This window comes from Dermacentor andersoni, chromosome 10, assembly GCF_023375885.2.
Source record: "Dermacentor andersoni chromosome 10, qqDerAnde1_hic_scaffold, whole genome shotgun sequence".
In the NCBI taxonomy this organism is placed as follows: domain Eukaryota; kingdom Metazoa; phylum Arthropoda; class Arachnida; order Ixodida; family Ixodidae; genus Dermacentor; species Dermacentor andersoni.
In genome coordinates, this window is record NC_092823.1 from 67,763,280 (window position 1) to 67,790,525 (window position 27,246).

Here is a 27,246-nt window from a genome sequence, read left to right on the forward strand (position 1 = left end):
CATCTCAATTCACGTGTTTGGCCTAACGACGTAGGTTGGGGTGAGCTATCCAATTGACCACCCAGGTCGCATCATCGGAAGTTTTTCCACTTTATGGTGAAAAAATGTTGTTCATGATAGTTGGAATGTTAGTTAATTTGTTTCTGTAAAGAAGAGTAATGGAAAGAGAATACACAATGACAATTCGGTTACCAGAATACCAAGCACACTCGGTACTGTGACAGATCGCTTAGAATGCATGTTGCTTGGATAAATCTCGTGGAGCATCGATAGCCAGGCAGCTAGCAGAGAGGTTGGAGAGGTTTTGCGCACGGGCTTCCAGACAACCGGTACTAAATGTCATGACATCACATCGCGACACAGAGCCAGTGGAGGCAGAGCTTAGCCTCTATCTCTTGACAAACGTGTTGAGGAGAAAAAGCATGGTAGGGAGGAGGGTAACTTGTAATCGTTTGCAGCTCTCCTAATATGAGACACTTCGCTTAAATTGTGACACTAATGTTTTATGGTAGCTGTAGCCTACACGCCTACAAAGTATGCCCAAACTGTTTCAGGGACCTTTTAAGGTATCAGTCCTGACATTTTTTTCTCTGACAGCGGGGCTGTGAGAAGCTTCTCACACTCCACAAGTTACTTCTCGATGACACTGCCATCGTACAAGCGGACAAGCCATAACTTTGTTGCTTTACAATTTGCAGAACTGTTTACAGGACTTATAAAACAAAAATGTTGTGACGCACCTTTTTGTTGTTGCTTTCTTGCCTTTTTAGGTTGCAGTTGGCTCTATAACTATGGCACAAAGCCTTAATTATTTGAGAGCACGAGAGAAATAATTAATCACAGTGCCTTGTATATGACCCACTCAAAATGTACGCAACATGTAGTGCAGCTTTGGACGTGAAAAGGGAGATTATTCCCATCCCCAAAAGTGGAGGTGCCGGTCACCTGGTATCACAAACAACTCAAGAGTGTGCCAGCCAGCCTGGTGCTGCCATACAATTACCGCTTCGCTGAAAGCTGCCAAACTGGCCCTTCCAATGAGCGCTTCGCTTGCTATCAGAGGGAAGAACCCGCTCTCCCCTCTTGTCCCGTGGAATGATGAATGGACTCTGCTTTTGGCAGCAAGGTCATAGTGCGTGTATGCGCTAATGGTGCCTGGTAGCAAAAGACCGCCACAGCAGGTTTTGGTGACGGGGATAGATTGTTCTTTTCTCGTTCGAAGCCACGCTGCACTTGGTACACCGCGCTTGTTATACTAAAAGGCAACATAACTATTTGTTGCATTCTCAAGGAATTGAGACACTATAGCAGCATTACTGTGTCAACAGCAATCGAATTAGGAAAACAGAACAAAAGTTCTACATAGTACCTTTAAAGAGGCTTCACTTAACTGTCGGCAAGCTCAGAGAGATGCAAATTTTGTACTAAAAGTACAGTGCATAGACGTAGAGCGCATAGATGCTGGCTAAAAGTTGCATCTTGGCAGTGGAGCTGGGAAGCAGTCAGCCTTGCATATGACAGACGTAACCAGAGACCCCCCACCCAAAAAAAAAAGCAAGAATGCCATTTGGATACCTGCTGTGCACGTGACAGCTCTGCCTGCAGGCGGGCGTAAGCGAGCTCCTTGACCTCGGAGACACTGCGCCCCCCACCACTCCATCGGACACCAGAGCTGCGGGCAAAGGAGAGACGAGCCGTCAGATCTAGAGAAATCACTAGGGGTGTGCAGATGTAGATGCAAAAAGCTTTTGAACAAAGACGAATTTGGTCGTATTGGTTTGGTGAGCAAATCACTTACTCACTATTCACAAATCATGTTATTCTTTTCGTACTTCACACTGTCAACTGCATGTGGTGAAATACCAAATTGGAGCATTAAATGCAATAAACTTTCGTCCTGGTCATAATAAGTGTAATATAGCACAGGGAGCTGTGTCACTCATAGAGCCAGACTTTTCTGTCTAAACTGGCATCATTCACACCCAAATTTCATTCAAACATGACATTCAACAGTGAGTATTGTTTGGTGCCATATAGTGATGCATTATGTGTGCTTCCTTCAGATTAAATTTAATGTTCTTCCATTGTTGGATACAACACGGCACCACCTGTTGTGACCATTCCAGCTGGAGAAAAACTGCTTTTTTCCCCCTACCATTACCACAGACGACGTTCGTTTCCAGTTCAGTCTCAAAAATACATACAAATGTTAACAGGCCCCACAAAACTGCCTTATAAAATTTTGTTCTCTCCTCTGAAGCTACAAAGTGTCCCAAGTTTGCAAACAAACTGGTTAAGTCCTTTGGATCTGGTCAAGTTTTCACCGACAAACATTTTCATTACATGAATGACATCTCGCTCACAGTTATCGCTTCAAATCTTGCCGTGTGTACTCCCCAACACAAAATAAAACAATGTGTTACACTTCATGTTTTTTATCTGTGCATCTGTATTAGTGCACAGACTTTGCACAGACTATCTGCTACATTGACAGTTTTCAATTTATCCAAGTCATGACATATTGCTCAATGCTTACAGGACTTTTCGTACAAGCCATTATGAGGAAGTGTCTGTACACACAGACACATCACAAAAAATGTCAATGTTAGGGTTAGGGGCACACATGAATTATATTAATTGATTGCTCTTACGGAAGCCAAAATGCAACGAATCATTAAAATAATATATCACCAGTAGTTTCAAAGATAGACTTGGAGCATCGTAAATTTGATGTTTCAAAACACGTTGTTCTAACAATTTCCAGCAATTTTCTATGAAGCATGTAGAGGGCATGTATGTGTGTACATGTATGAATTCTTGTTGCCCAAAATTCTGTAAGGGGGCTGCGGGCCTCGTCAAGCTGCCTCTACTGGAGTAGCTTTTACTTGAAGCCTCCTCCATCAAGTAGATGGAAATAAAGTTATTATTATTATTATATATAAATATTCTGCTGCATCAGACACTGAAACTCGAGTAATTTTTTTTTCACTTCTGTATAGCAGTTGCACATTCTAGTCATCGTTTCCCCATGAACCTCAGTGGGAAAATCAACTTGGGATTCAAATCAATATCTTTTCTCAGAGCAGAAGGTGTGCACATTTAACAGTCCATGCAGAAGAGTATTCTAGAACTAAGAACTGTCTCGCAGAATGAGGGAGAAGTTGACTGCTTCAACATGGTGCAGAAAGCAACAGCTTTAGAATGTGCAATGTACTACTCACAACAGAGCAGCAATCCATGACATTTGTGGGCATGAAGAGACTAGATGGGCAATTCCAACAGTTGCAGGCCACAAGAGCTCCTTGCGAGGCGCGCTGCCTCTCAAGTAGTCAAGTAGCCTTTATCTTTCTTCAGAAACAAGGGTTTAAACACTGCCTGCATCGTCTGCATTTCCAAGTGCATGAAATGTCTTGAATTTTTTTTTTTTTTTGCTGTTCTCAAGAAAAAGTACAGCCTGCTGGCACGTTCTCGAGTGTAAGATATGGATGCCCCGTCAGCAGGGGTCAGCTAAATGCCTCTCTCCTCCTTTTTCTTGCAGGCCAATCTCCCTTCTGCCGACATCAGCCGAATGGGTCGCGATGTCACAGGTCAGCAGTGATCTGCTGCATTGGCGCAGTGGCTATGGTGGTTAACTGCCTTGCACGAGGTCGCTTGTGACTCGCAGCCACGACAGCCCCATTCTGATGGGTAGAATGCAAGAGTGCTCGCTAACTAAGATTCAGGCACTCATTTAGAGCCAATTATTAGCATTTAGATGCAGGCACGAAATTTTATTACAAATATTAGAAGCTTTCTTTATCGAAAACTAGGATGTCAGTTACGTCGGTCAATGCTGTGACTTTACATGAAAAGGCATTTGCTTTTTTGGTCCAGTGCACTCCTTATCTTACAATTTCTGGAATTTTGATGTTTCCTTTCTGTTCTTTTTTTGTTTTTTGTTTTTTTTGCCCAGCAAGGCATTTCAAATATTTTCCATGTTTTCCTTGGACCTGCTGATGTCACCACAAGTACAGTGCATGGTGACCGTCGCCACACGCCGTCACCAGCTGGGCAAGAATCACCTTGGACTTGTGTCCCTTGAAAAGCAGAAAGCAGATCGCTGCCCGTGCTTCAACCAATTCTCCCGATTAATTTTGTCTGTTTTGTTTCGATGCCCCAGAGGTGTTCCTTCTCTGGTGCATATAATTCAATGTTTATATTCCACTAAAGCTAGAGAGACGTGCGCTAATTTTGATGCTTATCGTGTCCGCGTGTTCCAAACTTATGCTACCAATGGTACGGACTTTACGAATGCCGCTCACATGCAGTTCTAAGGTAGACGGAGTTATCAGGCTGGTCTTTCTGGATTTCCCGAGTCATGCAGAAGCCCTTGAATTCATACCCTGGCAAGTGAAGTTTGAGGAACTTATTTTTTGTACATTTTCTCATTCTTTGTACGCAGTCATGCATCACTATTTATTGGTTAATTATAATTTTGCTCAACATTCCAAAACAACCACGAGAAAGGGTGCAGTAGAGCTGTTTGGATTATTTTTGACTACGTCAAGTTTTTTTGCAGATCGCTGAAAGCTCGACACACAATCACTCTTTGAATTTTTCTCTGCCATAACTGAGCCACGGTGGATGGGAGTCAAGCGTGCAGCTTCCACGTTGAGCAGCGAAATGCAATAGCTGCTAAGCCACCACGGCGGGCGACTCCAAGGCAAGAAATTCGTTTGAAACCTTGGCTGCGGTGTTACCACAGTTCCGCTGACAACACCAGAGGAATATTTTTCTTCAATGACCTCACAGACGGATATTCTAGCACATCTTGAGCGTCGTCGATAAACCGCTCAATAATGGGTGACGTAATACCCAATGTCTGAGCCGAGTACACCCCCTCTGCACCACGTGCTGACTTTTGACATTTCATCATAAAATGCCAGATTGTTATTTTTTTTTTCAGCTTGCTTACCATTGTAAAAATGTGAACAATAATATCGCAAGTTTTAATTCGCATCCAATTGAGTGCAAAACTGGTCTTGAAAGGATAGAAACATGCTGTTGGTAACTGTTCCTTTCAGAATCTGGCTTTCCAGATTTTCTCTAATATTTGGACTTACCAGTAGCGCCACCACCCACTCCACAAAAAGCATCGGGCAACAGCAAATGAAACTTCAGCCCCCGTAACAAGAATGTCTGGTGCATAAATGTTTTGCACACATTTTTTTTAATGTACATTGTGAACACTTCAGCTTGTGGCACAGATGATTCTAGCTACTACTCTGTCCCTCATTTGTCCCTATGGAACAAAGTCTGGCAGGTTTTTAACAAGCATTCGATCTCTTTAAAAAATGTCTAGTATTTTTCCATCAAATTTCAAACTTTTTTGGCTTAAACTGTCATATCTTTCAAATTTTAGAAGAGGCAGGTCTGCCACGGTGTACAATGTATACGTATACAGTAGGCTGCCTATGCACAAGCCAGTCAGCTGGGTGACCACTTGTAGAGTAAAGGGCTTCTTACCCAAGGGTCTCTCCGGGCAAGGGACTGTCGGGCCCCTCAGTGGAGCCACTGCTGCTACCACTGCTGCTGCTCAGCACAATAGTGCGCCGGTCTAGACCGTTGCACTCCGAGTGGCTAGACCGACCCCTGTGTACACAAGACACGAGCAATGCCATTACTTCTAGCTGAACCTTAAAGAAAAAAAAAAAAACAACTATAGTCACTGGCCATATCCTGCAAGTGAAGTGATCAGAACAGGTCACTGCACAGAAAACCAGAATACATATAAACATGTTCTCAAAGGGGGGCAGCGCTTCCTGAGCATTAAGAAATAATGTCTACTCACCCTACAATGCTGTAATTAACCGACGTAAAATATTCTTGTACACACAGCAGGGAGCCTAAAATATTGCTCAGGACGTCACCTGCACTTGCTTATATTATATATTATTTCTTTTAGCACAGAATGTGGGGGACACAAAGACAAAAAAGTTTGTGCAGAATGTGACCAAACCACCAACAAAACCAAACTCACATGCTGAAGAGTTCCTTGTAATTTGCACCACATTTTCATTCTCATATGAGCAAAACAGGAATGTCGCTACTGGTTAGACAGTGGCACCATCTGGTGACAGAGAATGACACTACTGTACCAACTATAAAGCCTCCAAGACTGGGTCGCATAATGAAGGCCATGCTGGTATCAAAATTCAGCCGAATGATAAACAGAGCATGGCCAGCATCATTCTCAATTGACACAGCAGTAAAGGTTTGAGCTAAGCAGGAATGACAAAAAGGAAAGAAAGACCATGAGAATGTGGCAGGGGCAGGATTTTATAGTAAATTACTCTGTCCATGTACGAAGTGTTACATTACTTTTCTTGATGAGATTCATAAGAAGTCCTTTAATACGACACGAATTCCAGAACTTGAATAATGCTTCCTGCCCTTCATCACATTCGTTCACAACATTCCTTCAATTCCTTCACAACAACGTTGAAAACACATGCGCAGTCATTTTTACTATTCAGAATGTACACCCAAAGGCTTGAGCTTCGAATCCGCCCTTCTCAGTGTTACCTGTGATGCCACTTGTTGATGCAGCAGAGTACACTAAAAACTTGAAATGTATGCAGTGAATGCAACATGGTCCACGACAGTACTGCACTAACAAGTTATGCAAATGCAATCAGACAGGTGCCATTCGCAGCTTGGGGTGTGCACATCTACAAGTACTGCAGCAAATAGTGCTCTGAGCAAACACGACCTGGCCACAACACCAGGAGGACCCCATTAAGCACCTGCCCTCCCTGCCGCCTACCTTTTCCTCCTATGCACATTTAGGAGTAGCCACTGTTTTGAAGATGCGCAATTCAATGTCAGAATAGTCTCCCAGCTCTCCTAGAACATTTATTTTCGCTTTTGTTTATAACAATAGTTGTTAGAAGTACTTTCTCTACCTTTTGTAGCAGCTTCCACTGGTACTGGACTTAAATAAACCACAACAGTTACGGTAGGCCACGCACAAACCTTCTGAAACTGCAGAAATTGTGCACAAAACAATGTTTGGCTACATTGAACTTTCCAAACTGCAAGCTCATCTGACAGCATGACCTTGCATGGTAAGACAAACATCTGCCTGGTGCTTTCACTTGGTCCCCCTTACCCTCCTTCATAGCACATAGCCAGCATCTATCAAATTCTATAATATCGCTCATTTGCGAGGATGCATGCAACCATCTCGCAGAGGCCACTGAGCAGGATGACGACCCCTTGTAACCATCGGCCAGTGGGGATAGCAACCTTTGAACCTCTCCTGCTTTCCTGAGATGAATCGCTTCAGCTTGGTGAAATTAACAGTAGTCTCCACCAGCATTACCCTGACGTTGATGCAGCCCTAGCGCTAAATCTTGACGCATCAACAAAAAGCTCCTCTCAAAGTGACTATGACCACTGGATTGTGCAGTTGCAGAAACCACCATGAAGACCAGGCTTCCCAGGTTGATGCAAGCTGGCCATCACACACAGCCCACTAATTGGTGAAAGGAGCCAACGTCTTCCATGAGAACGGCATCGACATCAGGTTCCCAGATTGCCACATGGTTGTGCCATATACAAGAGATTGTGCAACATTGGAGGCGGAGTCCAGTGAAATGGTGCGATGTCATGAGCGGGATTTTGCAAACAATTCGAGGATTATGATTTGCCGAGACACAGTCAACAGATTCCCTAGCCTAGTCACCTAGGGAAATGAATTGCCTTAAAAGCGGGCACCTTTGGTGCCGTGTGGTGTGTGCTGATGCGTCCTCACGTGCTCTTCAAAAAGATGTAGTCTGCTGTGATGTGTAGCTCATGCTATGAGAATGATGTACTGCGCTCCGTGCTCCAGCCAGTATGAGTATTCCTTGTTCTGTAAATAAGTTCGTCTCTTCTACGTAAATAAACCCCCTGTTTTGTTTCTCCAACCTCCTGACCTCATACTCTTCACTAAAGAAGCTACCCTCGTCAAGAAAGCCCGGATGATGACGTGGGCCCTCTTAGCCTCCATGTGACGCCCCAGTAGTGTAGGTCAGCTACCCGTAAGGAGACAAACCACGACATAGGCTAGAGAGCGACCCTGTGTGTGATGCCAGACATTGAGACCACGACCCCCGAACTCTACACTCTGTCTGCTCTCTAATTCACACAGCTGTTGCCGTTTCTCTTAACTTTATGCCTAACATTTTTTGTTTCATTGCTCATTGTGCAGTCTCCAAGTTTCTGCTCCATATGTTAGTGCCAGTAGAATCCAATGAATGCGTACCTTTCTTTTCAAGGATGGCCAGGAAGTATAACATATATCCAATTTCGGCAAGCCAGAACACCAAAACCATGGAAGGCATTTTTAATTTATTTTCCATGCTACTGCTTCATAACATGGTACAAAAGGACTTCACTTCTAAGTACAGCTGTCTAGATTTCTCATTTATTTTGCTTATATCTATGTCATGCTAAGTGCAGTTACTGGATTACACTCACTACAAGCTAATTTTCAAAAAATCCAATGCAAGTTCTTTTCTTTCGCAGAAAGTCCAAACACAAACCCCAACCACCACGAAAACTAGTTAACTGGTCTCCACAGCAATTCTTAATGGAATGATGAACGAGTAGTTAAATCCTGCTGGCATACTCAAATCTTTGACATCTGCACACAGACAGTGACTAGAATGGAATGCACTAAATTTCACTACTCCAGGCATGCCCTCTGTGAAAAACCATGCCATGCCAGAGGCAAAAGAATGGGCCCTTGTCCTCACTGGTCTGATCCACCTAGCCCCGTTTTTCCTAGATGGGGAGTCATTAAATGCTTTGCACACATTTTTGTTCACGACAATGTTATCAACTACAGCTATCAGAAGTGGGGCCTCCTTATCTCCTATTGTGTTTGAGCACTTGTGTCCACATCAAGTGCGAGTTATCAGGCGAGCAGCAAAGTAAAAACCTCTGCAGAATACGCAGGAATGTTTCACATCTCCATTGTCTACCCTCAAATTTCTCCCAGCCAAGCAAAACAAGCCACGCGACACCAAATTGCATTAAACCATGAATGCTGTCCACAAACTGCTCGCAGAAAAGTCACCTTCTTTAGATGTCAGTTGATTCCTTGGGCATAAATTTGTGTTTTGACACATTCTTAGCATGCTCCCCATCAATATAAACAGGCAACAGAGCTAGCCGAAATTTTTTCGCAGTGTTTAACACTGTGACAGGGGGTCCAGGCCTTGAGGCAATGAACCTTTGCACATCTATTTCCTCTTTGGTACACCACGCCCCATTTTTCCCCAGTTTATCAATCGCAATGGATTCTAACAACCTGCCAAGCATGCTGTAATTGCTACTCTGTGTGGTGACATTGCTAACAGGCATGCTCCTAAGTTCACACACTATGTGAAGCCTGTGGTGAAACAATGTTTCATGTCCATCACCAGGGCCACGAATGGCACTAGCTAACACTCCTACGGATACCTCTTGTGCAAACACCCAAGAAAGTGGCTAGATAGGGAGTGACTATGGCAGCAGGACACTGTTAGGGCACGACGTGCATAATGTGGGAGATGTGGTTTCTGCATCCACAAACAACAAGTTGTCTTCTCGTCTGTTTATGTTTCGGTTATATCTACATTGCAATTTGCTTAATGTGGCTTCATTGTCTATCTGATTCCTACGGTTGTAACCGATAAAGAAATCGAGGCCCTCAATTGCCACATCGAGGCCCTCAGTTACCCATCTCCTTCACGCTGTTAGCAAAATGGGCACAAGCATTTGCTACTTTTGTTGAAGATTTTTTTATGACAAGGTTAGGAAATATGCATGCATAGAATAGGCTGGCTGACAAAGATGCTAAGTGAAGGTCACTGGGAGAGCAATTGATCCTGCAGCAGACCTAAACAAGCCAATGGTAGTGACAACCGGCCCTTTTATTTTGAGCCACGATGCGTAATAAGACGAGCATAAAGTAAGTTCAGCGGACACTACAATTTCACGAGTAAGTTAAATTTTTACTGTTTGAAAAAATGAATGAAAACATAAGATGAAAATCTATAGATAAATGGCGAAAAACCGTAACTGCTGCCTTCATCTGAAAATTACTGCTGGCAAATTGTGGGGGGAAAAAAAGCGCAGTCAGCGATTAACAGTCCTAGCATCATTTTTTTTTTTTTTCATTTTACAGCCCGAACCTAGTGCGGGGTATTTAGAAAAAATGCCTGTAATGAACCTGACTCCCAAGCCAACATAAATTTCCAGTGCTATGCTAACTTTCCTGAATACTTGAAATACTGAATATTTGAAAAACAAGCTTCATCACACCTCTGTTAGTAAAATCTACCACAGTGACCAAAAGAAATAAAAGCGTATTTGACTGAGCTTAAAGTCTTTTGTACAGAATCATTTTCCTAAAAAAATAATATTAATTTTTATATGGCAACACAGCAAAGTTACTCTGCCACTTTTACTTCACTTGTATTGTTTTGTTCCTTGCATCTTCTTTCAATGTGCCATCAGTGCTATCTAACCTTTACCTTTCTGCAAGGCACATTCAAAGCTTCAGATTATTACACCACGAGTGCTGTAGTTTCTGGGAAAAAAGGCCCATTACTACCACATAAATGTGATACACTTAAGTAATTGGCACTCTTTGGCCAGAACTGGCCCTTGCACCATTACAACCAATTAATAGATCAATCAGCATAATAAGTGATTGTTCAATGACTGCAGGGTGATCAAGAATGCACAATGACCCCCACTGTAGTACAGATAGGGAGCAGATTATTATACCTAGCATTGAGTTGACAACTGTTCAGTGCTGCTATCACTTTCACTTCTGTGAAAGCCACTTTTATATGCTATTGGTTGCTCATATGTCGAGATAGTTGCAGCTTCTGGGAAGATGGGTGCCATGATCACTATCAGATGTATGCCAATGGGTCTTGCACATAATTGTCATTAAGGCAGCTGTGTAACTTAAAAATCACAAGTACTGAAGATGCTTGCCAGAATAATTATTGCTGACCCGAATTCTACTTTAGTATCAGCAGACAAAAGCTTGCCAAAATCAACAGTTGTGCGTTCCGAACTTTTTTGTTTCCTGCCAGCCTACCTACATACCTCCAACCGCATGCAACAAACTATGGAAATACTATATAGATAAGAACATCTGCGATCATTTCCAAAGATTTGCTCAGCGCTGCAAATACAATGTTATACACTGCTTCTGCAAAAGGTCGGGCCAAAGCTAAATATGACAAACACTGATATAACAAATAATTGAACATACCAAATGAAATCTAAAAATTTTCTCACCAATATCAGTGTTAATGAATGTACGTTTCTAATGAATATCAGTTATAATGAAGGTATTTCCATGTCAAATATAACGTCACTGTAACAACATTCTACTGTATTTCTTTCAGTCCGTGCTTAAACGAAATGAAACAGAAATGTAAGTTCAACCACTTTCTGGATTAAATAAAAAGGGAGCCATCTTGACAAGAATTTGATATTCACAACTACCGACACTCTTCAGGGATTGACAAAACTGAGTATGACAGCCCCAAAACTGTTCTGTCATTAAAGTGGTGTATCATGTATCACAAACACCATGTGTTATGGTGGCAGTTCATGGCAGTACAAAAGTCTGTTGAGACAAAACCTTCTTACCCAGACATTTAACAATTCCAAAAACTAATAAACAATAACAATATGATAACAGCAAGCTGGAGCACTACACAAGAAAGGTATATGCCAGCTATAGGCTCTATCGCGAAAACACCATAAGCCATCATACACAAGTGAAAACAGTTCATCTTGATGCCTGGAAAGGGTAATCATACCTTGCCACCTTCGTTACTGACTTGGTGGTGCTATTACTGTGTTGACATCAATGCAGAATGCAAGGAACGCCTCAGAAAAGAGAGCCATAAATGTTCACGGACAAACTGCATTCACACTCTTACTAGTCTACGCTCCTCAGCTTAAAGGTAATGGCAGTGACCACTTCCAATCAGCTTTCATGCCTACTCAAAACAAGGAGAGTACTTCAGCAGTTTGATTCAAAAGACAGAGCTGTACAACCTCTGTACTTTTGCATGGCCTGACAATATTTATACAGTATATAACGACCAATCAATGGGAAAGCAAATCTGATTTAGCCAACAAAAGTTAATGACAAACAAGCTTTCCTGAGCCGTACTACCCATAATAGGGACTTGAATTACATGCCCCTTGCAACAGTGCGGTCCTCTATGATCCACCTTGTTACTACACTTTTTCTGAAATCATTCACTGACATGAAGCCCACGCAACATGCAATAGCGAGCGCTTTAGAAGGGGCCTTTGAGGTATTCCAAATAAAAGGTCAAACAGTCATAACTGACAAGTGCTCTACATCACAAACAAACACTGACATATGACAGACAATTTCATACAGGACTCTGTATGACTTTCTACAACTTGAACTCTCTTTAAGCGCAGACTTGCATTCAGCAGGTGAATGCCATGGCTGCCAAGCTATGACTGCGAGCTTCGACAAAGTACAAGTAATTTAACTAAATGCAAAGCCGAAACTTTGGTTTTTAATGGCACACATGTTCAGAATAAAGCACAGCAATAGCAACGACACATTCACTTATATACAAGAGACGCACATCAAGATAGTAACTTCACCTCCTCCTGAATGCATTTATTTTTATCGCTCTCTGCCACCGACTTGTTGTCTCCCTTTTTATGCGCAATGGCTTTATTGAGGTCATCACTTTACAATACCCCTACAATACCGTGCCTGTGTTTATCACTTCAGCGGTTCACTGGAAACATGCCAGGCGGCCAGTAGTTGCACAAGCTCACCTAGCAGTTATGACAAGCCGTGTGTATATGGAGACGGAAGGCAGGTACTGAACAGTTTACCCACAAGTGCTCAGCTTGGGCTTGTTTGGTAAGCCTCCGTTTGTTTACCTCCCTCGGTGTAGAGGTCAGCTATGCCCCCATAAACACATTTAGTGAATTCAGTTGCTGTTTTTGTTGCGTGCGTGCACCTAGAGACTACGGTGCGCTTCTGGAATGAGACCAACAAAAGATGTTGCAGAACGACCAGCCATGCCAAAGATAACATCTGATTACACTTTATTGCTTTTGTTGGAACTGTTGACACAGAGCTAGCCAAAACCAATGTTTCCAACATCCCTTCCTTTAACCCCCAAGCCGACGCTGTACTTAGCCTGTCAGTTTGTACCAATGATATTAAATACAAAACCTTCTCAATCACAGCAAACTCCGTTTTGCCCTGTGGCAACAGGTCTTACACGTCAGCTCGTTTCACTGATAACTGCTGGCTTTAGGTACTCACACATATTACTGTGCACTTTACACTGATGCTGTCTTAAGCGCCGAGCTTCTTGCAGAATTTTAATTACTTCAAGAAAAACTCTTTGCTGATGTACTCAAAGTTTCCACTGAATAGGAAAGATCAGTCAATCAACAATTAATACTTTAATTTTGACGAGAACATAGCGTGCAACAAACTAGCACAGAAAAAGAAAGTTGGGAAATTTCATGTGCTTTTGCGGGAACGTTCTCTGGAGTTTAAAGCATTAAAGAAAGGGAGCTTTCCATGTTTGAACACTCAATCACCATTCCATCCATTGACCAAAACATTCTTAAGATCAATGAAGCCAAAAAAGAAGAATGGCTTTAGTTTCAGCATGCTTACACTTTTACTGTAACAAGAGTAACCATTCAGTAAATTATCTGTAGGGGAATATGCGTGAAACAATTGCCTTAAATTCCGTATGAATTTCATTTGCTTCATGTGCACACTTGTTTGAGCTTCTTGCTAAGCACTACAAATTATTGGCTCTGCCTTTTTTTTGAACGAAAGCCACACTGTTGAAGCTCAACATCAAACTGTCTGCGAGTGCGCGTGTGAGCAACAGGGTGTATCCTGCGATTGCAGAAGTCATCACAGGTAGATTAATTGCTAGGCAAGCTGGTACATAGTAGCTGTAAACAACCCCAGCGAATAAATGGGCAGGACATGCATTTGTCACATCCACTTCCGTGAGCATCTAGTTCTCACTTTTTGTTTGTTCACAAGTGGTATAAACACATGCATGAGATTAACTGCAACTCTATGTAAGTATTGCTTACAGGCATGCCTCCAATTAAAGACAGTACTGACATATTGTGTACTAGAAAGAAGCACATCACAGTTTTCTGCATGTACCTGTGATTGTATTGTTTTCTAAGATTTATAGAAGGAGAGAAAATTTATAGGACTGTTTTGGCCATACACAGTTATATGGTGTGGCAGCTAAACGCTAAGCTGGATTACAGAGCACCTTGCTAAGTCTTCCTAAAGAGTTATTGACAATTTTTATGAACAAAAGCATTTAATAGGAGGAACTTATTCGTAAAGCAAAAGGTTCCTGCTTCTTAAGCGAGTCTTACAAGAGTTGCTCTTTAATGGTTTGCTGAAGCAAACCATTAAAAAGCAGCAATGTACCCCTGCATTGGGAACCCAGATTTTCCAAGTCGTCCCTACTCTTTCTAGCATGTGCATGAGAAATGACTATTGCTCTAGAACAGGAATGCCTTAATGACTTGACACTCCAGCACAATAAGGGCAAAGACAAATGCGAACTCTAGGACCTGGAAAGTTGTGAAAGCTCTCACCTTCGTGCCCAGCCGTTCTCCTTAACTGCCCCGTCCGAAGCACTGCGCCTCCTTACTTCCGGAAGGGCAGCTGGGGCTGGAAGCACAGTCCTGTCACTGCCGACGCCAGTACTGTCTCGGACGCACCTCAAGCCCACATCCCCATTGGTAACAGCAGCACAGTGCTTCTTTCCAGTGGTCTCTGACCCTGCGTCCGGAGATGGCTCACAACCCCGAGCCCTCGGGCTACTCCCAACAATGGCTTGGCTAGTGACCAGTGTCCGCACTTCCTCCCTCCCGTTGCAGCACGGCGATCGCGTGCCATTTTCTCTTGGCGACTCGGGAGAAGTCGTCCTTTGCACATTGGGCGACTCTTGAAGTCCTCTGTCACGAGAGTGCCGTGGAGAGCCACCGCTTGGGAGCTGTTCTGGCAACTTCCCGTTTTGCAGTGGTTCAAAGATGTGGTTCCTGCTGGGAGACTCCACATTAGTTTCAGAGCCAGTGGTGCTCTGCATTCCTGAGACAGCACCGCCACCTGCCTCGGGTAGAATGCCATTGCTCAACGAGGTTGTCATCGCCGACTCTGGAGAACACTCATGGACAGGTCCGGAGACACAGTCTGCCGCATCAGTGGCAACCCGTACCTCATCCCCCTTTGGCGAATCAACCATTGTTGTTGCAGAGACGTCTGGAGCTTGCAGTCTGGAACTAGGTTCTTCAAGCGTTGATGAAGCGGGTAAACCTGGACTTGCAGGAGGAGTCGCACAATTAGGAGACTGCTGCGCAAGACTGCATTCTGTCGACTTGGGCGCAATGCCCGAAGCTTCCGAACTGCACAGGTCACTGCAGCTTGGAACCAGTGCAACCAGGCCGTCGTCTGCAACCTTAATGGTGGTGTCTTTTGGATCGCATAAATCCCCATTTGGGCTTGAGCTCTGGCAGGCTACCGGACTAACCAGTGGTCCGCAGGGTGACCTGCAGTAAAGGGCGCCTGTGTGACCAAGGGACATGTGCACAGCAGCAAGATCAATCATGAATAAAGAAAAGAAATTAGAAGCTGCATTTTTATTTAGATTTCAAAGCATGTGTAATGGCTAGCTTCATGAATAGATGCTCAATTCTAAGAGTAGATTGCATCTAGTGACTGGTTATGCTATGATCACACATCACAATAATTAATGTAACGTGTTATATTTTGTTTCTATTAACATATTTTGACGTGACAGTACTGTGTAGCCAAGGCAAGTAGAATCCACCCATTTCTCATCATTCTCATGGAGGTTAAGTGGCCACCAACACAGGTTGTCCTGTAGTAAAGTTTGTATAAAGCCTTGCAACATGCAGCCCTTAAGAGCTTGGTAACCAGCCAGTTATAACTGATCAATAACCAGGTGTGTTCATGAGAATGATAAAGGTGTCCCTCACTATTCTGTGTCTGCATGCCTGTTCAGCAGCAACAGTGTGTTTAAACCTAGCCTTGCATGTTTGAAAAGATCTGATCCCTGATCCTGATGAAGATGTGCCAAAAAAAGGGTCTGCTGCACAACCATTGAGCCTGTTCTTTTATCATGCTAAAGATTAAAGATAATCCCTTCTGTCCCTCAACCATAATTGCTGAATCACCTTCTAGAGTGCAGCCACACCCACAGAAAGCATGCGTGGGAAATTCCTGATCCATGTTGGTTATAGCACATTTCATCAGGAAATGAGAGCATAATGCAAAATGAACGCAGAGTGGAGTTGGCTTTCATTGCATTTTCAGCCAATGCAGAAGCACCTTTCATGCAGGTGAATGCATTAACATGTGGTTGCTGCCTTTTGGTAAGGAGACAAATTATGTTAAATTATAGAAACAATTATTTACAGTGCACAAAATAAGACACACGACTCACTTCGTGTACATAAGTAAATTAGGATGGGACGTCCCCAATACGAAAACACCGACTTCCCATAAACATGCGGGCTTTAGATGAACAGGCAAACAAAAGCAATTCAGTATGCCCAGTTACACACCTAAACTTAAAAACACCAGCATTTCTTGCATTCCACTTTCATTTGAATGAGGACACTGCCACTGGTAACTGAACCCACAACCTTGAGCTCAACAACACATAATTTAAATGCCATGGAACTCCACAATGTGGGCAGCAGCTCACCCTGCAGCACCTGAAGCGGTCAGGACATCTTCCCCGCTGCCTTTCCTGCTACCCGGCAGGCTGAGTGGTGGCTCTGACAATGGATGCGACACAAGTCCGTTGGAGGAGACGCCACTGTCCGTCGCCATGGTGGAGGAGGCAAAGCTGCAACAGCACCCAGGAAGGTGGTGGCCTCTGCAGGTGGAAGCCTCCCACAAACCGCTGCTGTCCGCCTACCACCTAGCAGCCTGAATGAACACACACGCACGCATCTGCAATGAAGGCTTTTATTTCAAAACTAAAAGGCCGCATGTAGGTCAGCCAGTCCTTGATCACGGATGTGAGATAGCACTGCATAATTCTCACAGGAGACACGCGAGGAAAACACAACCACGTCTTCTTCATGCATAGTTCTAACAGGACACAAGCAAAGAAAATGCGCTCGTACACTTTATTTTGTTGTGTGTATATTGTGAAAACAATACAGCACAACTTTGAGTTATGCTTTGTTTTGTTTTCCAACATTCATGGAAGCCTAACAAAGCTTGTTGGGTGTGAAAAACACAGACATGGAAAGAGAAACACAGATGCAAAGAAGCAGTATATTTTTGTGTCTGTGTTTTTGTTCCTGTCTACATCCTTCGTGTCGGCTATACCCTAGCATTCCTGAAAGCATATGAGGTAACACACGGAAAATAAAGAAGAATAAAGGGAACCGACAAGGGGCTTGGTTATTAGTAACAACTCTATGATACCAGCAGACAATGAAGGTGAGGAAAGCACACTGGCTGATTGCTGAGGTCCCTTGGCCCAACAAATACCGTTCATGCTGCAAATTTTCTGCTATCGCTGCGTATGCTTGCACTTCCTCTCAGGGGCAGGAGTTTATCTACTAAACAGTTCTCATCTAAGAAGTTCTTTGTCACCTGTTATTAATGAAATGTGACAATATTGAAAGCTGCCTTCAGCTGAGACATTGCTCCCTGCTGTGGCTTGTTGGGAGGCAGACAGCTCTGTTGCTGAATGGAAATTTAAAAAAATGAAATAGACAAAAGGTGTGGTCAGATAGTTAGCCAAAACTAAGCTAAGATCTTGTAATTACTAAAGGCATCCATGCTGCACTTTAATGCAACAGCAACGACTATTAAAAAAAATAAGCATAAGCAGCCCTCTGAAATGCCACAGCTGATTGTGGTTAGGCAGTTTAGATTGCTTCCCTAAATACAGCAAAGATTACTTATTTAACATATAAGAAAACTCAAGAATTTAGTGTGACAAATGTCATGGATGCCAATCATCCGAATGATTTCTGCATCATTGCACTGGGAGCCACCTGCTTCAATTATGTGCCAGTGTATCCAAACATTTGTTAAAAGACATTTATAAATTGTACTGGTTTTTTAAAAAATAAATAAGTTGAGCCGCAAACCTAGAAAGAAACTGCGCTGATATATAAAAGCCGTGTTTAGTAAAATGAAAAACTTGGAAAGTTCGTAAGCATTGAACGTGGTGGTTAAACATGGTACTATATAGTACATTGAAACTTTAACAAAATCTTACGAGGCCTGTCATATAAAGGAAATTATATTTGCATTAACCAACAATCCTTTACCAGTAATAAAAATGAAACAGACAACCCTCGATTTATGCATGCATCTAAATATCCTTGCCTTTATATTCCACCTTTCTGAACCAAATCCGAAATTTTTAGTCCACAATTGTCCAGTCCTGTCTGTTCCTTTTCTCTCTCCATCTTCTGCTTTTTCCCCTACACTATAATTTCGTTAATTCAACTCTAATTCAATTCTAAAAAAAAACGTAATTCTACATATTTTTTTTTCTATGGGCCAGAACTTTCATTATTTATATCCTGAAGTAGGCATTCACTGAATAACTTGAGCTTGACGGGCCAGCAGGAACCTCAAAATTAATTTAAAACTAAAGTCCGGGTTTCCCGTGCTAAAACCACGATACAATTATGAGGCACGCCGTAGTGGGGGTGGAAGATTAATTTTGACCACCTGGCGTTCTTTAACGGGCCTCCAATGCCCAGTTCACAAGCATTCTTGCATTTTACCCCTATAGAAATATGGCCACTGTGGCCAGGATTCGAGCCCCCGACCTCATGCATACCAGCATAATGCCAAAGCCACTACAACACCACAGCGGGTAGCACGAACATGCCTAACCTAAATGATGACCCCAATGAATGCAGTATTTGGGAGCTTCAATGTCCTTTTTACATTAGTCATTAGAAACTCTAGTGTTTTTGACATGTCAGTCATTCAAAACACTTATTTCTACATTAGTTTTCTACTTTTATTTCATAAAAACTAGGTGCACATCCGATCAGGGGGCATTTTAGAATCGGGTTAATACTGCCAAATGAAACACTGCCATGTTTGGGCATTTTTTCCATCTCCTCTTTAATTCGGCCTGCCAAATTATTCATTTAATTTCACTGTTCCTGTCAAGGTCGAATTGTTAGAAGTTCACTGTACATGAAAACTTCGCAACAATGAAAAAGAAAAAGTGCGTTCTCACCCCTGGCTGAAATTCCATAAGAGGCACAATCTGGGATCTTGTATACTTAAGGGTTACACGACGAACAGCCAGTTCAGTGGAATGCCGTCTGTACAACCACAGTGCAGCCACACAAAAAGAGACAAGCGCTCCCTTGTCGGCTGTCTTACAATACAAGTGGCTCTCTGACGTGCCTGCGCGCAATGCTAGCCTGCAATAAGGAAGCTAACAGGAAGCGCAGCCATAGCAAGCTAACATTTCTTTTTTTAATCCTAGACGGATGAGTCAGAACTGTCATGCTTCTCATGGTTTCATAACAAGAAGAGCGAAAACATGTTCAGCAACTGAGAACTTGGCACACCGTCCTCGAATTAGTGTTTTCGCAGGCAGCTTGCACTGCAACGCCGAAGTGAGCGCGACGCTAAAGGAAAATTGTTAAAATAATTTCTAAAAAATTCACGAGGCATTCGTTGTAACTATGAGTCACCCAGATAATTAAATGCATTGAGACGTGTCAGCTGCGCGAGAATGTCAGAACGACAGCAATCTGAGATAAGTCAAAGGCTTGCCCCCCCCCTGCCCCAGCAGATTTTGACAGACAAATGTAAAGAGCATACGTTAACTGCTGCGTGGTGTGGCAGGCAGCTTGACTAAGTGTCATTTTCCTTCCTGTATTGGTTCACCCCCTCCGACTGCCTCTAGCATGCGTCCCCAGAAACTTTCATGTGTTTATTCTTAGAGAGTATTACAAGACTGTTCTTACATTCCTGTAGAACTTTTTCAGTATGTGCAGTTATTTCACTTTGTTCTCACTAATGCCCTTCCATGTTCTTTACAACATCTCTTGTATTGTAACTCTTCTCTCACATGTCCATTCTCTCACCCTTTATTGTTCCTACAGCCACGGGGCGGTTCAAGTGTCCACTGATAAGTGAGACAGTTACGATGGCTGCCAAGCCGTCTTCTCCTCATTGTCGTTTTTTCTTGCTTCTGAATATAACAAGACGCTACTGCAATGAGTGCTTTGAGAGTTGCAGGTTGCCACAGGTCGACAGCTGCACTGACATGTTAAAGCTATGGCCAGGTTCAAGTTTTCAATTTGCTAATAAGAAGCAACTTGTACACCCATGATCTTATGTTTCAGTAGCCACCGCACATCATTCACTGTCAGTGTAGCTCCAATGCCCATTCCTATGCGCTGGCTTTGAGCACAAAGCCAGTTTTTGTCAATGTTCTCACAAACATGCACTTGAAGCTTGTCATAATGATAAGGGGTCATGGAAATAAAAAATGCATTTGTTATATATGTATATGGGGTGCTTCAGAAAATGAGTTGGAAATTCTTTGAAGATAGGCAAGATGCGATAATTGAATTGATTTGCTCAGGGTGGCTTTTATCAGAGGCATACCATTTTAGAATGACTATAAGTACTAGATAGTCAAGTAATTAAGCATTTAAATTAGACCAACATTAAACAAAAAGAACCAGACGATTGACGATAAGACAAGACTTGAAAGCCCATCATCCAAGGGGTTCAAAACAATTAAATGCCAAAAGTTGGCATTGCTAATTTTTGCAGTGTAATGAATTCCAGCCACTTTAACACAGGAAGCTGGAACTGAACTGCTAAAGAGCGCAAATGTCATGTTCTTAGCAGGCACCCACGAGTGACACGACTGCTTAAGTCTCACTGTTGGATGAGCATAAAGCGAGTGAGATTGTAGCTTAACAAAAATGCTTTCTGCCTGCTAAGCTGAAAGCGGGGCTCAATCTGACCTTCAGCTGTTACAAATATCCAAAAACCTAAGCCCAGCAGAACCCATGCTTACGTTAAGCATAACGTTCGGTATCAATACCATCACCTGCTGTATATATTTGATGACAGGATTTTTCATCCAAAGGGCATATGGCCTGCCATTTTAATGCTCCTTTATACCAATGCCCATCAAAAATGCTGGTAATACAGTGGAAGTTGTAAGGCACCATTGAGGGAGCATTCTACTGCAAAATATTTTCGAAAAGGCTTAGCAATAGCAGAAAAGGAAGCAAATCAAACATTGTAAGGCAGTGGTACAAGGAGGGAAGCTACCTTTCCCCCCAGCAGAAGCTCTCTCCAGCATTCGCAAGGGGCATTTTCGCCTGCCAACTTCCATATCGGAGCCAAGGGCACACACTGCGTTTAATTTAACAAGCCCAACCTGCTCTCTTTCTCTCTTTTTGTTGCTTATTTTCTATTTCTACAAGTACTAACTGCAATAAAATTTCGGACTGTGTAGAAAGCCTAGTTTCAGATAGCGTAGATTGGCCATTTTTAACCGTAGAAAAAAAGAAAAGCACTAGCTCTGCCATGTATATGCGGCTCCTCTTCTCTTGCACTCAGTCTTTCCTGCACTAAAGTTCAAAATGGTGAAACTATACCAACTCGGCCAATTTTCTATTTTGCCGACAGTGTAGATGTAAAAGTACCTCAGTGCAATCGCACCGAACAAAGGAAGCACTTGTTTGTTGTTTGCTTAGCTATGATAGTATGGGAAGTCTGGCTACCTGAAGAGCCCGCACTATCCGAGAATGTAGCTTAACATACACCCATATAATACACCCAAGTTCTACCTTTCAAGACTTTCCGAGTGAACTAACAGAATATAACAAGAGCAACCCAGTCCAGTCTTCTTAGCTGTATAGCACACGTGGAGTATCCCATAGAATGCCAACAGTTGCATTTGGAAGTGTGCTGAAAAGCCTGACTTTAAGTCAACCGATTTCTATAGCAAGGCAGCAACAGCAATATAATACAAGGACCTTCGGCCTTACTTATCACACACTTATAGCCTTTGTTACTCTTCATTTCCTGATGAGATAGAGGTGTGGAATGCCTTACCCAATTCTGTTACGATTAAGTGAGCTTAATTTCTGTTAGATTGAATTGAAGTGAGATTAAATTCTGTTACGAGCATATTACGATTGGGTGAGCCTGTAACAGTTAAGGTTAAGCTTATGCTCACAAGGCTAGTCTGGATAAAGTTATCTGTATAAGGGTGTTCCTGTTCTAAGGCGCTGGCGTACAGAAAGCCTGTGCTTGCGCAAGTTAGCTGAAGATTTATCTTGCTGTACACCTGTCTCAAAACTACTTTCTCCCAGGCTATTTGACACATTGTTAAGTGAAAAGAAAGACTGCAGCATGAAATGAGGGAGACACTTAGCTGACCAATGCAATGGGCATATGGGTGTTCTTAGATAAGACAGCTTTTGTAGATAAAACACATGTTGGACAATGCTGCCTTTCTGAGCGATGGAACAATAGAAAATCGTAGCTGATGTCATTTCTGTGAGTGCCAGATATGTACATTTCAATGATTAAGCAATGTGGCCTTGCCATCTTTGCCCCACATTCCTCTAGATCTGGCTTGTTCCCTCTCCTGCTCTTTCTTAATCTCCCAGGAAAACCTGCTACCATCAGGCTCATCCTGGAGCCATGCACAAGGCAGTTTGGAAAGTGTATTAAAGATGTTTACTTGCTACACATATGGTGGTTTCACCAGTCTGATAAAGTCCGCGATTGTGTGCCGTACACATTCCTTAACGATCAGTTCTCTTTCCACATTGCAACGTTTCACTTTGGTGGTGTATGTATACGTGTTAAGTACCAAGCTTGCATTCAATGTGAACAAGCGAATGCGTGCCGTAACCACTTTCTATATCAGCAATCAACTTGGCCATGTGAAACGGCACTGTTGATAGAAAACGTTTTCCCTGTAAACGACAAGCATAACAGCTAAGCACTATACAAAAGCAGCAAATCAATCAAATAAAAAAAATAGGAATTTTCACACAGAACTAGAGGCTTCCAAGAAATATGTGTCCTCATTATTACATAATTCGAAAACACAGCAAAACATGTACATACAAGCACTTTTGCAGGAAGCATACCCTATTGGGTATTTTGTAAACGTAGTGCATGGTATTGCAACATATATAGTTCCTTCTCCCGCTTTTCATCGGCGAGAGCTTTCCAAAAAGCACGAAGGTAAAATAAATAGTTGTTCTTACGCCGCTGGTTGTGTAGGGGAAAGTCGATCTTCCGATGCAAGCGCTTCATTTGGCAAGCAATTTGTTTCCGAGTGCCTGTGGATGTAAACACATACGTCTAAATCTTGCCCCTTTTTTCTCGCAACTCTAAACGATATTCCTGCACCCTCGGGAGAAGAAACGGGAAAACCCGTTTTCTTCTATCTGAGCGCCACGTCTTTCCCCGAAGTAGTCGTGTTTCTTTGTTTTGTTTTTAATGAAGCGCCCAAGAAGCCTTTTAACAGCCAGGGCAGTCACGCGCTAGGACGCGATGGCAGCAATCGCGGCCGATATCTCGCGGGCCAATACGGAGCACGGCGCGCACATGTACACACTACCGTATACATACCTGGCGCTGCCCCCACGGAAGCCCCCTCCGGGGGGGCGCGGTTTCAGATCGTTCCCGGAATCCTGTTTACGCGCATTCGCTCGGCTTCTCGTCGGCTGCCGCTCGCGAAGCCAAACCCCTTCTTCTCGGCGAAGGCGGCGGGATGTAATCTCCTTCGCGCTGCAGCGAAGTTGCGAAAGGAATCGCTCGGTGCCTGGCGCGCGCGCCGCAGCTCGCATCAACGAGCGCAATACGCGACGTCGCTGGGTCGCGGCTAGTTGGCCAGCGCGCGCCTCCTTCACTGGCTCAACGCCAAATGCAGCACAGAGCTCCCGCCAATATAACGCGGTAACGCGCGCGAGGAAGCCGACGCGCATTTCGCAGCCTCTTACTTCGTTTTTCTTTCGAGGCGATCGCTTCGAATCGTTGCGGCAGGCGCACCTGCTGGTGGTTTCGCTTTGTAGGAGACACCTCAAGGCTGTGGAAAGCGCGAGTTCTTCCGAGAACAAGACAGGCGCGCGCGCGCGCAGTGTTTTGTTATTGTTTTTTTTTTTTATCGGGGAACCGAGGAAGACCTGACGCACGCGCCGGGCATTCTTGAGCGCGCACTGCGTGCCTGCACGCGCTCCCTGATCGGCGGTGCATATAAACAACGAACACGCAAGTGCGCATTTGCTGCGCAAATGATCGCAGCTGAGTGCGCGTACGATCACACCCCTAAGTACAAAATTGTAATGTCGATCGAGAGACGAATCCTAGCTGAGAGCGCGTCGCAGTTGGGTGAACAATCGCGGATGCGACGATTCGTCCATTATTCGTGGATACCGTAGCGTGCATGCAATAATATATGCGTCTCTGTTGCCTGCTGTACGATGTGCTAGCTGCCGGCTAAAACACCGTTTCATTAACAGACTGGTGCGTCACGCGCGCACATTTCATTACGCTGTTCGCGTCACTGGCACGCACAATCGTGCAGCCTCGCTTCCGCTATGAACAGACAGCAATTTTTTCGCATTGCTGCGCACCGAAGATTCCGTGAGCGCAAGCCACGCACCGATCAGCGACATTTCCGTTGGCAAATTTTGCTAATGAATTAATTGAACAGGACCTGCGCAATTGGCTCATTGGTGAACAAATCACGCGGCCGTCCTGGCTGCTTACACATACCTCGAACTGCGTCGATGACCGAAACGCAAATGCCGCGAGGCGCGCTTGTGTGCGGACACTTGCCTGGTATGCGCGGCCTTCAAGGTCCGGCGAAGTTCAAATCAATTAAAGGGCGTCAAGTGAGCGCGCTGCGGCGCTAACGGGTTTCCCATTGCAGCCCCGCGGCTCAACACAGCGCTGAAGTGTCAGTCGTCCAGCGCTACTCTTAAGAAGTCGCGTCACGATCGGGCAAATTCGGCACACATATCACAGGCACAAAAACATACACACAAGCGCGCTTCGACCCCGCAGAGGTTCACAGAACAACGCGTATCCCGCTAGGCTGGCAGGGCCGCCGGTGCGGTAACCGCAGTGCCAGCGACCGTTCAACCCCGCAGGGCCGCAATCGTCCGTGTCCTGTCACCAGTGCGGCGGCATGAGGGCATTGCTCGACGGCGGCCCCCTTTTCTTTTTTCTCCGCACCGCACAGCTGATGAGGCCTTTAGAAACGAGACCGCGACGTGCGCCGTTGCGGCCTCTGAACTACTACTCACCGACGACAGCCCGATCGTGTGGCCAGTTGCTGCTAGCCAGGCGCAGGACGAACCGTGGCGGCTTCACGCCGGATAATCGTTGCACCACGCTGGCTGCTGGCCGCTCCGCACGATGGTCGGGCCCCTGCATGGCCGTCCGACGGGCTACACCCCCCTGGGGATGCGAAGCAGGGCAGCAGCAGGCGCTGGCGACAGCAAAGCACTCACAGCGCATGCGTTAGCTCGTATGGACAAATGAATGCTTTCTCGTGTTGCCGCTATTTGGCGCTATGTATCTTCTCGCATCTCACACGGAGATATTCATGGACAAATCCTACTTCTTTCTACTTTCACTTTCTCTTTGCACTAAACGTTACCACTGATACTACGTAATTGTATGTCTTAAAATCTAAAATAAAGTGAATGACCTGTCGCTGTTTTATTGTTTTAGTCTGGACAACTTGCCGGTAACACAAGAAGGCGATACCTGTGGCAACACATCTAGTAGATGTGATAGAGATACAATGACGTCCAAACGAAGCGACAACTTGGTACTTTAATTAAATTTAAAAGCAATGTGTGCTTTGAAAAGCTGCTATAATGTAAATTTTTATTATTCAAACACCTTTATCACTTCACAGCCCGTGACAATTAGCCTCAACACTAGTTACCCGTCTACTGTCGAAATAAACAGTTGTTGCGCACACCTATATCGACGGTTACAATAATGATCGTTTGTGATGTCGGCCTCCGAGAGCAAATGAGAAGTCCGCTGCTGTAGCACTAAGCCTAACTGTGACTTCGCTGCCACTGTGATGATCATTGTTGCGGTGTGTGATCCCTCTTGTGCTCTTCTTTCCGAGCCCATGGGCAGTCTCGAGCATCTGCGGTAAGCACTCCTGAAGGATGGTTTTTTTTCCTTCTCCAGCGCACATTACTTCGAAGTATGCGGAATGCTATGTGACGAGTGGACGACTTTCCCACGGAACGCGCATCTGTCCGACTGTGATCTCTAAGCTGCTCGTGCGCTGTTGATATGTAGAAAGCTGCATCATGTTTTAGCCATTCTAGGTGAAACACGAACGTTCGTCTTCGTCATTGTTGTATAGAAAAGCCCTTCAAGGTTTCCCGTGCGTACTACACTCATTGTCATCGGAACAAGCGCATTTGTACTGTGGTCATTGTTTAGACAGAGAAAAAGAGCTGCGATTACGATCACTGTAGCATTTTTAGTGCAATTTCTGTGATAGTAATCAATCTGCTGCTTGTTCTTCTCGTATTGACGCTCACGTGTCGAAAATTAGTGTTCTGACTCTCTTTCTGTTGCGTTGAAGGCGTGGGGAGCGAGGTCCGTTAACGATGCTACCCGTCCGCCCTCCCTTCTTGGCTTCTATTTTTGTTGTCCTTTTGATCGAGGCCAGCCGGCGTCAAGCGCCCAGAAGCTGTCAACCGCTCTGGTTAGTGCGCACTGAAGTATTTTAAGTGCAGTTTAAGCCTCCGCCTTCTTGCTGTTGTTATTATTACTTTTTTTTTTTTTTTTGGCACACACATGTCGTACGTATCGTGTGCCCGATCAACAACTGGCGTCGCGCTGTCGCCAGAAAGAACGCGTGTGTTCGGAAAAACCCAGTGTGTGCAAAGGCAGTGTCCTTTGTCACCGCGCACCGCCCGCTCATTTTTATTTTGACGAAACGCAAGCCATCTGCAAACAGAGATCAAACTCGTGGGTTGTGTGACCCAGAAGAATTAAGGCGGTCATGGCCACAGAAGGCTGCTTCTCTGCAAGGCACCTTTGCCTAGAGGCAGAGCCAATTTTAAACGCGCAGGGCGCCCGCGGTGTTGAGT

The 27,246-nt window shown here is 44.1% G+C and overlaps 2 protein-coding genes across 4 annotated transcripts in view; one reads left to right on the forward strand and one right to left on the reverse strand.

Moving 5' to 3' along the window:
* Positions 1 to 25,578, reverse strand: part of LOC126543987 (uncharacterized) — a 60,502-nt gene extending 34,924 nt beyond the window's left edge. The window contains exons 1-5 of one of the 2 annotated variants that reach the window (XM_050191164.3): positions 25,423 to 25,578; positions 16,827 to 17,053; positions 14,692 to 15,645; positions 5,506 to 5,631; positions 1,576 to 1,672 (exon numbers count right to left, since the gene is read on the reverse strand). In XM_050191164.3, coding sequence (XP_050047121.1) covers positions 1,576 to 1,672; positions 5,506 to 5,631; positions 14,692 to 15,645; positions 16,827 to 16,954 — 1,305 coding nt within the window. In that variant the 5' untranslated portion in view covers positions 16,955 to 17,053; positions 25,423 to 25,578. Of the gene's footprint in view, positions 1 to 1,575; positions 1,673 to 5,505; positions 5,632 to 14,691; positions 15,646 to 16,826; positions 17,054 to 23,376; positions 24,727 to 25,422 lie in introns of those variants that run through there. The other variant, XM_055062438.2, reaches the window with a different exon arrangement.
* A 559-nt stretch (positions 25,579 to 26,137) lies between these two features.
* Positions 26,138 to 27,246, forward strand: part of LOC126543996 (uncharacterized protein CG43867) — a 90,357-nt gene continuing 89,248 nt past the window's right edge. For both annotated transcript variants that reach the window (XM_050191177.3, XM_055062437.2), the window contains exon 1: positions 26,138 to 26,290. The gene's annotated coding sequence lies outside the window, so the exon portion shown is untranslated. The remainder of the gene's footprint in view (positions 26,291 to 27,246) is intronic.